We start from the raw sequence: 14,612 nt of genomic DNA, 5'->3' as shown, positions 1-14,612 counted from the left end.
CTATTTCCATTCAATTTTCTCCAGAGGTCTATCACATCTAATTTTTCTAAGATTCTATTCATCTTTTTTAACTTTGTTTTTATTTATTTTCTGGTCAAATTTATGTAGCTCTGAGAGGGTAAAGTTGAAGTCCCTGACTAGTATGGTTTTACTATTTATATCCTCCTGTAATAAATTTAACTTTTACCTTAAGAATTTGAATGTTATGCCATTTGATACATGTATGTTCAGTTTTGTTCATTGTCTATGATTCCTTTAAGCAAGATGTATTTCCCTTGCTAATCTCTTTTAAGTAGGTCTATTTTTGCTCTTGGCTTGTCTGAAACTATGATTGCTACCCCTGCCTATTTTACAGGAGCTGAAGCATAACAAATTTTATTCCAGTCCCTTAGTTTAGCTTTGCATGTGTGTCTGTCTGCTTCAAGTATGTTTGTCATAAACACCATATGGTTAGATTCTGGTTTGTGATGCATTCTGCTATCTACTTCCATTTCTTAGGTGATTTAATCCCATTTACATTTATACACATGATTACTAACTTTGCATTTTTCCCCTTCCATCCTATTTTCTTCTCTTTATCTCTCTCTTTTTTTTAATCCTGTCCCTTCTCTAAAGTACATTTTGCTTCTGACCACTGCCTTCTTTTATCTGTCCTCCCTTGTATAACCCCTCCTTTCTATTATCCCCTTTTTTCCTGTTTCTTTGTTGGGTAAGATGGATAGATTTCTATTACCAATTATGCATGTATGTACATATATATGTACATTAAATGTGGGTGAGGTTTCAGTTTTGTCCCCCACCATTTTCCCAACCAATGTAAAAAGCTCTTCCTTGCATGTCTCTTTTATATGAAAAAAAAAATTCCCCATTCTTCCTCTCCCTTCCCCCTTTTCCCAGGGCATCCATCTCCCACCTATCCATTTTTTGCATCATCTCAACACAAAGATTCATTCCTGTCCTCTCTTTCTATGTAGACTCTGAACTACACTAATAATGCCAAATTTCTTAGAAGTAACATGAATCATCATTCTGTATAGAAATGCATATGGTTTAGCCTTATTGAGTCCCTCATCATTTCTCTTTCATATTTACCTTTTAAAATTCTTTTGAATACTGTATTTGAAATTCAAAGTTTCTACTCAGTTGTTTTTTTTTTAAATTAAGAATGCTTGAAAATCCTTTATTTCATTAAATATTAATTTTCCCCCCAGAAGAATTACACTCATTTTTGCTGGGTGGTCATTCTTTGCTGTAATCCCAGCTCTTTTGCCTTGCAGAATATCATATTCCAGTCTCACTTCTCCTTTAACATGGAAGTTGCTAAACCTTGTGTTATCTTGACTATAGCTCCAAGGTATTTGAATGGTTTCTTTATGGCTGCTTGAAGTATTTTCTCTTTCACCTGGGAGTTCTGTAATTTGGCTGTTATATTCTTGGCGGTTTTCATTTGGAGGTCTCTTTCAGGTGGTGATTGATAGATTTTTTTTTCAATTCCTATTTTATCCTCTGGTTCTAAGATAGCCAGGCAGTTTTCCTTGAAAATTTCTTGAAATATGATGTCTTAACTCTTTCTTTTATCTTGGCTTTCAAGTAGTTCCATAATTTTAAAATTATCTCTCCTCAATCTATTTTTACCTGGTAAGATTTCACATTTTATTCTTTTTTTTCATTCTTTTAACTTTCTTTCATTGTGTCTTGATAGCTCATGGAGTCATAAACTTCCACTTGCCCAATCTAATTTTAAAGGAATTATTTTCTTCGGTGAGCTTTTGTTCTTTTTTTTTTCCCATTTGGCCAATTCTGCTTCTCAAGGAGTCATTTTCATCAGTAAATTTTTTAACCTCTTTTTCTATTTGGCCAATTCTGGTTTTATTTAAAGTGTTATTTTCTTCAGTATTTTTTGTTCCTCTTTTACCAAACTGTTAATTTTCTTTTCATAATTTTCTTCTCTTGCACTATTTTTATGTAATTTTCCATCTACCACTTTTATCTGATTTTGAAAATCATTTTTGAGAGATATTCTAGGAATTCTTGTTGATATACAATTCATTTTTTTTTTCTTTAAGGCTTTGTTTGTGGCTGTTTTCACTTTGTTTTCTTCTTCTGAGTCTGTGTCTTGGTCCTCCCTCTCCCCATAGTAGTTTTCACAGTAGGGTTTTGTTGCTGTTATTGCATGCTCCTTTTTCTACCCTATTTTTTTTAATTTTAGACTTTATGTTAATGTTGGGCTGTGTGTACTCTCTCAAGCTTGTTTTTTGCACTTCTGTTTTCAGAAGAAGTTGTCAGGATTTGGAAGTTTTCAGTGCTTCCAAGGTGGTGGGATCTGGACCCTACACATGGGCTATCCTTTGGGATTGCAATTGATATTGCCCCTTAGTGACTCTGTTGCTTTGGGTTGGCAAGCAATGCTGCTCCTCAGGTCTCCCTATCCCTCTTCAGCAAAAGTATTCCTTTCTGCCCCTGTAGTCTGATCCAGAACTAAGGGCAGGCAGTGAATTTGCCAAACAGTATCTGGTCCTCTACCCACTGCTAGCACATGGTCCCCTATAATTTCTTTCTGACCAGTTGCCAGATTCTCTTTTTTCATCTCTACCTTGAAAACTTCCAAAGGTGCTGCTGCTAGTTCCGCCACTGTTGTTTATTTCCTATTGACTGTGGGCCAGCCTCCACCACTGTGTCACAGATATCTCTCTGTCTCTCTCTCTCTCTCTCTTTTTTTTTTTTTGCTTCCTAAGCTGCCTTGGGAAGGAAAAAATATCTCACTCTCAACTTTTGTTGGCTTTATCACTCCATACTTCAGTCTGAGGCATTATTATAAAGTAATTTGGAGGTAAATGTTGGGAGAACTCAGCTCAGTGCTTTGTCTACTCTGCCATCTTGGCTCCACCCCCAGAAGTTTTTTTTTTCCACATTATCACATTTTAATTCTAAAACTGTGTTTGTTCATTGAAGCAAGGTGTGGTAAGTCATATAGTAACGTAATGATCTCATGTATTAAATTTTAGTTAATCAAATGAAATATTAGTTCTATTATAGTCCATCAGTGAACCTTAGATTAGTATTTTTCATTAAGGCACTTTTCCCACCAAAAACATAGATCATAGATCATGTATGAACAGGCAGTTTTCAGATGAAGAAATTAAAACTATCAATAGTCGTATGAAAAATGCTCTAAATCACTATTGATTAGAGAAATGCAGATTGAAATAAACTTTGAGGTACCACTTCACACAGATTGTCTAATATGACAGAAAAGGAAAATGAAAAACGTCAAAGATGAGGGAAAATTAGGACATTAATGCATTGTTGGTGGAGTTGTGAACTGATCCAACCATTCTGGAGACCAATTTGGAAGTATGCCCAAAGGGCAATCAAACTATCCCTACCCTTGGATCCAGTAATACCACTACTAGGTCTGTATCCCAAAAAGGTCATAAAAAAGGGGAAAGGACCCACATGTACAAAAATATTTATAGAAGCTTCTTTTTTGTGGTGCCAAAGAATTGGAAATTGAGCAGATGTCCATCAGTTGGGAAATGACTGAACAAGTTGTGGTGTATGAATATGATGGAAAACTATGGAGCTATAACAGATGATGAGCAGACAGACTTCAGAAAAACTTGGAAAGATTTTCATGAGCTGATGCTGAGTGAAGTGAGCAGAACCAGGAGAACGTTGTACACGGGAATCATAATATTATGCGATGATTAATTATGACATACTTAGCTTTTCTCAGTAATAAAATGATCCAAGACAATTCTAAAAGTCTCATAATGGGAAATGCTATTCACATCCAGGGAAAGAACTATGGAATTTAAATGCAGATTGAAACATACTATTTTCAATTTTTTTTTGTTTTTTATGACTTTTTCCTTTTGTTCTGTTTCTTCTTTCACAAAATGACTAATGTGGAAATATGTTGAACATGACTGCACATCTATAACCTAAAGAAAAAAAAACATAGATCGTGAATTCCTGCTTTATGATCTGTATATAGTACGACAATGTCTAACATGAGTAGTGATGTATGCATTTAAGTTTTAAGTGTTGTTTGCAAGTTCACAGGGAATGCATCTGAATTAACCCAAACCCTAATAAAATAATTCTGTCTAACACTTCATCATCAGTGACCCATATTTTTGGGCCAAGCTGTGAAATGGGTTTCAAAATCAAATCATGACTTAATTTTTGGTGAAATATATAGCTTTTGTGCCTTCCATCATTTCTAGCACTGAGCAACAGAGCTTGGATTAAATGAAACATTTTCTCAAAGTGGGATATTTAGAATAGATTGGAATAATTATAGGGAAATTAGTTTGACCATTATTCATTCAAATATTATAAAATAACTAATAGGTTATTTTTCATTCTGTCAAGTTAAGAATAAGAAACAACAAATCAGAAGCATTATTACTCTCCTCTTCCTCCTTTTCTTCCTTCTCCTCTTCCTACTTCTACTTCTCCTCCTTCTCCTTTCTATAGTGATTAGATGGTCAGAGTAGTAAAAATTTTATTTTCAATGTCACATATCCATAATGCCTTAAGAGAAATGTACTTGACAGTGATTTTTTTAAAAATATAATTGGTAGGATAAAGTCAACAATCATTTTTTGAAAATATTTGTATGCGACAGGTACTGTGCTAAGTGCTTTGCAATTATTATTTTATTTGATCTTCACAACAACCCTTCAAGGTAAATGCTATTATCCCCATTTTAAAAGCTTAGAGAAATGAGGCAGAGAGAATTTAAGTGATTTGTCCTGGGCCACAGAGTTCGTAAACTCCTGAAGGCAGATTTGAACTTGTGTCTTCCTGACTCTAGGCCTGGTATTCTATCCATCTAGCTACCATTTGTAAGGAAATCTTTGTTTGCAACAAACATACTTATTCTTCATCTACTGAGATAGGACCCTTTTCTGATATGTCCTTTTATAGTCTTAAAGTAGCATTAATATCATCAACACATACGAAAGCATTTATTGTTCATGGAAGTAGAATGGTACTCTACAATCTAGCCAAATTGGCTTTGTCTCTTTTCCTCACAAATGATTCTCCCTTTTTCAACTCCATGCATTTGCACTGACTATCTCCGCTGTCTGGAATTCACTCCTTCCCTTGCCTCTGCTTCATGGAATCCTTCTCTTTAAAAACTCAGGTCAAGAACCACCTTCAATGGGAAGCCTCTCCTGACCCCCACAACGGCTAATACTAACACTTTCATAACGATGCCTCTGTGTTAAGGTGCTGGAAGACACAAATTAAACATTAATCTTTGCTTTGGAGTTTATAATCAAAGACAAACTACCCATCTGACTCAATTTCTCCATGTATAAAATTAGGGGGTTGATCAAAAGTCCCTTTGAAATTCTAAATCTGTTGAGGGCCGATCTTAAGAGTCTGATAAAGGTTTAAGATCCAAGGCAGAGTTTGACCTCTGCTCAGGCTTTCACCCCAAAGGGCTCAGGGATTAAGTGGTAAGGCTCCCCAATTCCTTCCTGATAAAGAGGTCTCTGAGACATCCCTTCTCTCTCTTTGAACCTTAGATTTACGTATTTACTCCTCTATGCAGGTGGCGCCAAGGCGCCTGGGAAAACCTTGGAATCTACAGCCCAATCTAGGAACCCTGATAAGGAGGAAATTCATGATTGTTACCTCCTCAGCAGATGTTCTGGGGAGTATCTCACGGGGAAGACTCTTTGAAGTTAGGCTAGATCTTCCCTATATATTCTGTGCCCTCAGATGAATAAACTGAGTCAGTAATTCTACTCGGCCTGGCCCATGTCATAAGTTATTTCACGCCTCTCCGTTCGGTGTACAATCTGGTTGCGGGCAACATAAATCTAAGATCCTTCACGGATTGTGAAGAATCTAACACCATACTGATATCAACATTCTACAGACTTTTTCCCAAATGTATAGAATATAACTCATCAGCTCTTTGGATTATTTTAATAGCTTCCTAGAACTAGATTCTTCCTGCTTCCAGCCTTTCACTAATCAATACTAAAAAAAATAATCCTATAATTTCTATTAAATCATTCTTGTTAAAATAATATTTTAGAAGCATAAAATCATTCTCTTCAGAGTTAGGACATCAGTAGTTACCCAGCCCAATCCATACCATAAAAGATACCTCACAACTGATTAGCTTTAGAAGTCACACACACACACACACACACACACACACACACACACACACACACACATGTGCACACACACGGGAGACCAATTCCCCATCAGAAGACTCACCATTTCATTCCCCTACTCTAACACCAGCAGAGGCTCCTTATTTTTTCTGGCATTAGGTTAAAACAAGGAATCCTCTGCTTACCCTTTACAAGCCATCACGTATCTTTCCAGCTGTCTTCATATTGATCCCTTCTGTGCACTCTTTCCAGCTGAACTGCAGTACTCTTTATTCCCCGAGCTCCGTATTTAATCTCATGTCTTTGTACATTCCCCACAAGTCATCCTGACGACCTGGAATGTTCCCTCCCCCCTACCTTCCACCTTTCAGAAGCTTATTTCCCTTCCAAATTTGGCTCAAGGGCCCCATTTTCCATTAAACCTTTTCTGTTTTCTTTTTCTTTCTTTCTCTCTTTCTTTCTTTCTTTCTTTCTCTTTCTTTCTTTTTCTTTCTTTCTTTCTCTCTTTCTTTCTTTTTTCTTTCTTTTGTTCTTTCTTTCTTTTGTTCTTTCTTCCCTCCTTCCTTCTTTCCTTCCTTCCTTCCTTCCTTCCTTCCTTCCTTCCTTCCTTCCTTCCTTCTTTCCTTCCTTCTTTCCTTCTTTCTCTCTCTCTCTTTCTTTCCTTTTCTTTGCTTTTTAGAAATTTACTCAGTTGTCAGAGCTTTTTCCCTCCTCAAATTATCTTATTTTTTATTATCTCTGTACATGTTATGTCCCAAAGTAGAATGTAAGCTGTTAAGAGCTAAAGTTCTTAACTTTTTTGTGTGTCTTTGGCTATATGTATGGAGCCCTTCTCAGAATAAGTTAGTTAAATTCACAAAATAAATTACATACAATTATAAAAAGAAACTAATTACATTGAAATATAGTTATCAAATTTCAACAACAACAACAGAATTCATAGACCCCAGGTTAAGAACCTCTATCTTAGAGAGAAAAATATTTGGTGTATCTATTATATGCAGTCCTCTCATACACTGACTGAACATAGTGGATACACAATACACATTTGCTTAATTTAGTTGCCTATAGGACCTGTGATTTGTTTGAAGGAAATATAATCAACTGGGAAATTCAGGAAGATTGTTTAATGTTTACTCAAAGTTTTATTTAAAAGACATTCTGAACTGATATGACATTCTTAATCTCAGTTTCATATTAATCTAATACTTAGAGTTGCATTATGTTAATTATTAGATAATAGTCAATAGACAACAGAAGGATACAGATTTCTATCATGTTGATTCAGAATATATTTTCTTTGTATTTATTACTAGAAATCAGTCTATGCTAAAGCAGTCTTTTTTTTTTTCATTTGTAACATCTGTTCTCCTTCTGTCTTGGTGTTATGTTAACCTGTCTTCCAGAGAAAAACACATTTTTACCTCTGTTAGTAGTGTTAACATGGGAAGCTAGGTTGGTACTAGGAGGTCAAATTGGGTTCCATCTGGCTTGTGCACTGGCAGAAAAATGCTAAACGATGACTGCACAGTTAAAGGACACAGGTGTCATAAGATGCAAATCCTGCCAAATATAAGCTTTGCTCAGGTGCCCCTTGGCTTCCCAGCTTTCAAACTTTTTTTTTTTAATTTTTAAAGGTAGGATGATGTAGTATATTGGGTACTCAACTTGAAGTCAGGAAGACCTTAATTAAAATCCTGTCTCACACAATTACCAGCTGGGTGACCCTAGACAAGTCACTTCATTTCTTTGTATCTCACTTTCCTCATCTATAAAATGAGGGGATTGGACTCAGAAGGCCCCGAAAACTCTAAATCTGTGATTCTCTAACGCAAAAACCTAGTGCTTGATGTTCAAAGTCACAGCTGAATTCCCAATGCTGATAGCTGAAACCATTTAAATTCAATTTAAAACAGTGAACTATTTGCAAAGGTCATTAAAATAAAATTTGAGCACTGTGATACAATTTTTTGAATTACCATCTTGATTTTAAAATTACTTATGAAAAAAATGTACTGGTGGATTTAAAAATATCATGGTCATTTATTTCTGGGACAAAACTCAAAAATTCCTATAGATTGATTTGTGGAAAAGAGAAATGAACAAAAATGCACAGTATAGTAACATCCAACAATGAATACATTTTACACTAGTAGGACTAGGGGAATAATAGTGCCCTACCTCTCTGTACCATGAAGGGAGACATAAATGTTATGGTTTTCTTTTTCCAAGAATCTTCAGTGGTTTTTCAGTTATTCAGATTACATTTTCTTTTAATGATCTTTTCATAGAATATGAGTTTCATGTACTGGCATAGCCCTAGAGAGCATTCACATTGGCCCTTTTTTTTCACTTTGGTGCAACAGCCAATGAGAATGCTTTCCTAGGATGTATCAAAATGTTTGACCCAATCTCTATTCATGCCTGTTTGTATTATTGTCGTCATTTCATTGTGCATTGATCATGGCTCTCTTGGTCCTGCCAGTTTTGCTTCAGTAATAAAAATCCTCCAATGTTCCTTTGAAATCCTCATATTCATGATTTCTTACTGCAAATACATATTTTATAGTTTTCTCAAACAGTCTTCATTTATGGGGCAACTGTTTTGTTTCTAGTTCTCTCTCTCTCTCTCTCTCTCTCTCTCTCTCTCTCTCTCTCTCTCTCTCTCTCTCTCTCTCTCTCTCTCTCTCGTTGTTGTTTAGTGAGGCAATTGCGGTTAAGTGATTTGTACGGAGGAGTCACACAGCTAGGAAGTATTATGTGTATGATGCCAGAATTGAACTTGGGTCCTCCTGACTCCAGGGCCAGTGCACTCTGCACTGCGCCATCTAGCTGCCCCTTTGTTTCTAGTTCTTAACTATCACAAAGAGTGCTGCTATGAGCACTTCATGTGATAGCACAGAACTGGAAGGCGGTGGGGACATCAATTGGGGAATGGCTGAAAATTGTTTTTGTTCAGGAGTGCCTTTCATATATGAACATCATTGAATGTTATTGTACAATAAAAAATAATGAAATATTAATTAATTAATGAACTGTTCAGGGACCCAAGGGAAAACATGAATGAACTGATGAAGAGTGAAAGAGGCAGAATTAGAACAACTTATGCCTTGAAATAACAATGTAAAGAACAACAATGAAAAACTTAAGAACTCTGATCAATTCCCACAACTCCAAAAGATTGATGATAGAGCATAATTCCTACTTTCCCACCTGTTGGCTGAGAGATAATAGACTAGAGGTACAAAATGAGTCATACATTTTCAGACAAGAACAATACAACACATTTTTTCTTTGACTATACTTATTTGTTAAAAAGAGATGATTTTTATTGGAGGAAGAGGGTGACAGAAATGCAAAAAGAGCATTAATGAAAATTTTAAATACACAGAAAATATGGTAACTGTTGGTCCTACCATGTTAATTTAATGTATTCTTTTTTTAAAAAAAGTTGTACATGGTAGATTGAGTTGATAGTTTCATATTCAATCCTCTTTTATGTCTTTGTATGTGCAAGTGTTTATGTTTGTTGATGACTGTCAAATACATACTTTTAAAAAATCTTTTTGCTGAAAACGAAGACTATTATGAATGTTTTAATATATAGTGGAATTTTGTTTCTATATTATACTTCCTTGATATGTAAACTCCATTCTTGTGATTGAAGGTGAACTAATAGCTGGATCTATTCTCATAGCAACAGTAGGAAATGCAGAACAGGCTACTGGTTTTCTGCCTGTTCCTGAAGCCAGTTTTCACTTATTTCATAGGAACAGAAGAGGAAGATGAAGGGGATGACCTCTTGCTGGGGTCTGTGGATGAGTTCTGGTGGTTTCCTCATATGTGGAGTCACATGCAGCCCCATCTCTTCCACAACGAGTCATCCCTGGTGGAGCAGATGATTCTCAACAAGGAGTTTGCACTAGTGAGTACCAACCATAGGGTGGTGATGTTGCATCCAATGACCCACCTCAATATGGAGGGATACCTTCAAGAAATTTAAATCATGGGCCATGTTGGGAAAATATACTGCTTGGCAAAGCTAGCCAGATTAAAACTAGAGTTGCTTTTATGAAGTACCAGATTTTTGTTTCCAAAGGAAAGTTCTGCTTAATTTATATAAGCTGGATTAACCAGTAGATAAGTGAAAGTGTTAAAATAAACAAACAAACAAAAAAAAACCCAGATACTTTGTACTTCTTGGTAATTTTGGCAATTAATGAATCCCTCAAAGGAGAAGATATCTCCCCTTCTCTCCTTCTCACCATGACAGCTTAGTATGTATCTATCAATTCTTTAGGGGTTGGGAGATGGGGTGGAACATGAGATTTATGATTTTGTCAGTGTAGCAAAATCTCAGGATGGAATTGCCTGTGTCATTGAGAGATTGTGTGAATTGACTATGCTTATGGTCAGATAGTATGCTTTTAGAAGCAGGACCGGAAGCCAGACTTTCTCATCTCCAAGTTTGACAGTCTACGCATTAAGCCACACTGTGTCTGCTTTTCCCCATCATTGTTTCATAGACCCAGAACTGGAAAGGAACTCCAAGGTTCTTAGGATCACAGATTTAGAGCAAAGGGACCCTGCAAGACATCTAATACACCACTCCTTTAGATAGATGAAACAGAAGCCAAGGAAGCTAAGTGGCTTGCTGCAGAGCTGGGAATGAAACTTCAGTGCTCTGCTTCCAGGTCATGTTCCTTCTGTCCACTGTACCATACTGCCTCTAATAAGGTGCCAGAACTTAGAAGATAAGATCATCATCTTATGAAATATGATGAGCTAAGGCCTATATTATAATGGTGTATCTAATATCTGAATAACCAAAAGAGGTGAGTCTGGTAGCTTCCTTAGCCTATCAACAAATAGAAGGTACATCATGAGTAACTTCTGCTATTGGGCTGGACCACTGCAAGAAACCAGCATCTACTGCCTGACCCATGGGCCCTGTTGGAAGCCCTACTGCTACTACTCCCACTAACTATACCTGATGCCGACCTGGCCCATTGATAGCTACATATAGTATCACCTAGCTTTCCTTACAGGGACTCTTTTTTTTAGCTAGGCAATGGGGTTAAGTGACTTGCCCAGGGTCACACAGTTAGTAAGTGTTATGTGTTTGAGGCCAGGTTTGAACTCAGGTCCTTCTGAATCCAGGGCCAGTGCTCTATCCACTAGGCCACAAAGCTGCCCCTAGGGACTCTTCTTTTGCATCCATCATTTCTCTTCTAATATAAAAGAGCCAATCACCAAGCATTTATTAAGTACCATACTATGTTCCAGGCATTGTCCTAGGCACAAAAGATACAAAACCAAAAATAAAATTGTCTCTTTCTCCTCAAGGAGCTTCTATTCTAACAGGGATTCAAAGTGTCCTACTTAAAACTATCAAATTTATGGGATATCTGAATTTTCAAAGTGTTATGTATTAGAGCATAACTATTTGAATTTGAATTGTTTTTTCACTTTGAAGATTTAACCCAGGATTTCTATGAAGCATATTTGAGTTTTTCTGCTGATTAGTAATTGGTTGACAGCAAGGAAAGGCGAAATAGTTTGTGAATCACCTAGCATTTGTCCATTTGTACAAATTTGAACATCTTGTATATTTTCTTCTTCAGACTTCTATATTTGCTGCAATTTTTTTTGTTTTCTATAATAATTTTCTTTACTGTTTTTTCCTAATTATATTTCCATTGATTTTATTAATGAAAAAAGTATTTTTCTGTAGTCAGTTTTTAAAATCTTTTTACCATTTCCCATATCCCTCTTGAAGTTAATAATTCTCTATCTACTCATAGCATGAAATGTGCCTGATCTCATCCTCTTCTAATTTTAATGGTGTAACCTTTCATGTTTAATAAATGTGTTCCTTGTGAGCTTGTTGTGATAAGAAGTATAAAATGATGGTCTTACCCTAATTTCTGCCCAAATGTTTCCAAATGTTCTCAGCAGTTTTCATCCAAAAAAAAAATATTGAATAGTTTTCTCCCTGTTTATTTCCTCTTTTTTGCTAATTTGTTCAATTCTACTTATTACTTATCCAAAACAATAACAAATACTTTTAATGACTACTACTTTGTAATATAGTTTGAGGTCTATTATTATGTTGCTTTCATTTGCACTTTTACTCGTTATTCTCCCTTAAAGAGTTTAAACTCTGAAACGTGTTTTGTTACTATTTTGTCTAGATTTTTTAAAAAAAGTATCACTTAGTAATTTGATAGCTATAGTAAAAAAAATTTGTAAATGAATTCATGGAGTATTGGTATTTTTATTGTATGACATGGACAAAGTATGAGCAGTAAATATTTCTCCAATAATTTGTCATTTTTTATTTAAATATTTTAATTGTATTTTTATAAATATTATATTTATAAATGCTGTATCATGGTTGTGTGCTCCTCAGATATTTGGCCAATGCTAAAGTCAGGAAGGCTCATTTTCTGGCCTTAGATACTTATTAGCTGGGCAAGTCACTTAACCTTGTTTGTCTCAGTTTGTTCATTTGTAAAATGAGGTGGAGAAGAAAATGGCAAACCACTTCAGTATCTTTCCCAAGAAAACTCTCAACTTGGTCACAAAGAAACTGACATTACTGAAAAATAACTGAATAACAAAAAGTTATCCCCATTTAATTGGTTCATCATCATTTTGAAGAACCTAATATATGGTAGGAACTCTTCTAAGTAATGATGGATGATACAGCATCAAAAGTGAAACATTTCTCAGCTTGGTTTATATTTCCTTTCCTGAGTAGGTGTTGGGGCATCTTGTACAAACAAGACATTCTCCTGTTTTTTTCAATAATTTTTTTTTCTTTTTTGTTTATCCATTATGCTTCTTTTCATTTCTATGTTTTCTGCATTTCAACTTTGTTCATCTTTTTTCAGAGAATCTACTGTTATATAGATTATTTCTGTCTTCGTTCTAAATTTACATTTCTCTGATCTGACATTAATTTCTTTCTTGACAACTCTAGTTTTTAGCCTGATTTGTTGGATATTTTTTATTAATTCTTAAATTGCTTTTCTCGACCATTTTTGAGGTTGTTCTAGCTATCATATTGACATTTTAGCAGGCCTTACATAATTTCTTATGAAATCTTTGACTTCTTCAGTTGATCATGACTTGCTTTCCTTTGCTGTAAAGCACTTGTCCACTCGTGTGTCTTTGGATACTTTTTCATTTCTGCTCCTCAGTTTTCTCTTGTCTTTCTTAATCAGCTATTCTGCTCATTTTTGTATGTTGTCCTTACTGAGAAGGTAGGTACTGCAAATCCTTCCCTTCAGAAGACATAGCATTTTCTTCCTGTATTCTGCTCTCTAATGAGATCAGTTTCAGGGAGTGTGATATTCAAATAGGATAATGGATGTAAAGTGCTTATGTAAATACCAGTTTATATAAACATGAAGTGCTATATAAATGCCAGCGACTTTTATTATTATACAGTCAGAAGGCCTCCAGTCTGGTAGTGATTTTACTCCCTGAGGCTTCTTTTTGTTTAAGTCTTTCAGTCATATCTGATTTTCATGATCCCATTTGGGGTTTTATTGGCAGAGATACTGGAGTGGTTTGCCATTTCCTTCACCAGCTCATTTTACATATGAGCAACTGAGGCAAACAGGATAAAGTGACTTGCCCAGGGTCACACAGCTAGCAAGTGTCTGAAGCCAGATTTGAATTCCCTAAGATGAGTCTTCTGACTCCAGGCCCAGCACTCTATCCGTTGCACCACCTGAGCCTTCTACCGAACTCCTGATGAGTTCAAGCAATGTTTATAGAGCAATGCTGGAGTAAACTGGTAATTGTTTAACAACCTGCCTGGGAAGACAGACAGATAGATGGATGGATGGATGGATGGATGGTTGGATGAAAGGATAATGGACAGAGACAGATTGATAGACACGCATTTTTAAGTTGCATCTGCATTATTAACACTTTCTTAAATCCAAACAATCACCGGAACAATAAATCAAATCTGAGATATAAATGCTAATACTGAAAAATTAACATTGAGTTTCAGCACACCTCTCAGTTTCCCTGAGAAAGGAGGGTAGTTGGTTGGGATGTAAGCTAGTCTGTAATAAGACTCTTAAGAAGTTAATGATATTGTTTCTGTTTACTCCGCCATTTTCCCTGAAAATGGTCTGGCATCCGGCTGAGAGGGGTGAAGGAGCCTTTATTTGATTTTCTTCACCTTTTTTCTCACTCCTACTGGATATCTACTCCCTCTTATGCTGTATTAATTAATTTTAATCAGTGTTGCATGTCTAATTTACTCCCTCCTCTGTTTTCCTGACTCCTGGGCTCCACACTCCTCCACAGCCAACCCTTTTTCATCTTCTGAGGATTCATGGCTCTAAATTCACTCTCCTAGTAGAATTCCTCCTTGGAAACTGCATGAAGTTTCAATTCAAATGCACCTAAAAGTGTCCCTACCAAGTAGATAATGGGCCACTG

At 35.9% G+C, this 14,612-nt stretch overlaps 1 protein-coding gene across 1 annotated transcript in view; it reads left to right on the top strand.

Annotated features, from left to right (window-relative positions):
• Positions 1-14,612, top strand: part of NDST4 (N-deacetylase and N-sulfotransferase 4) — a 343,262-nt gene that overhangs the window by 132,051 nt on the left and 196,599 nt on the right. Inside the window, exon 3 of the mRNA XM_078148164.1 lies at positions 9,917-10,071. Within this exon, the coding sequence (XP_078004290.1) occupies positions 9,917-10,071 (155 nt within the window). The remainder of the gene's footprint in view (positions 1-9,916; positions 10,072-14,612) is intronic.

This window comes from Phascolarctos cinereus, unplaced genomic scaffold, assembly GCF_003287225.1.
Source record: "Phascolarctos cinereus isolate Bilbo 61053 unplaced genomic scaffold, phaCin_HiC Scaffold_9;HRSCAF=440, whole genome shotgun sequence".
Taxonomy (NCBI): domain Eukaryota; kingdom Metazoa; phylum Chordata; class Mammalia; order Diprotodontia; family Phascolarctidae; genus Phascolarctos; species Phascolarctos cinereus.
Note: the sequence above shows the minus strand (reverse complement) of the source record. Positions and strands in the feature narration are given on the sequence as shown.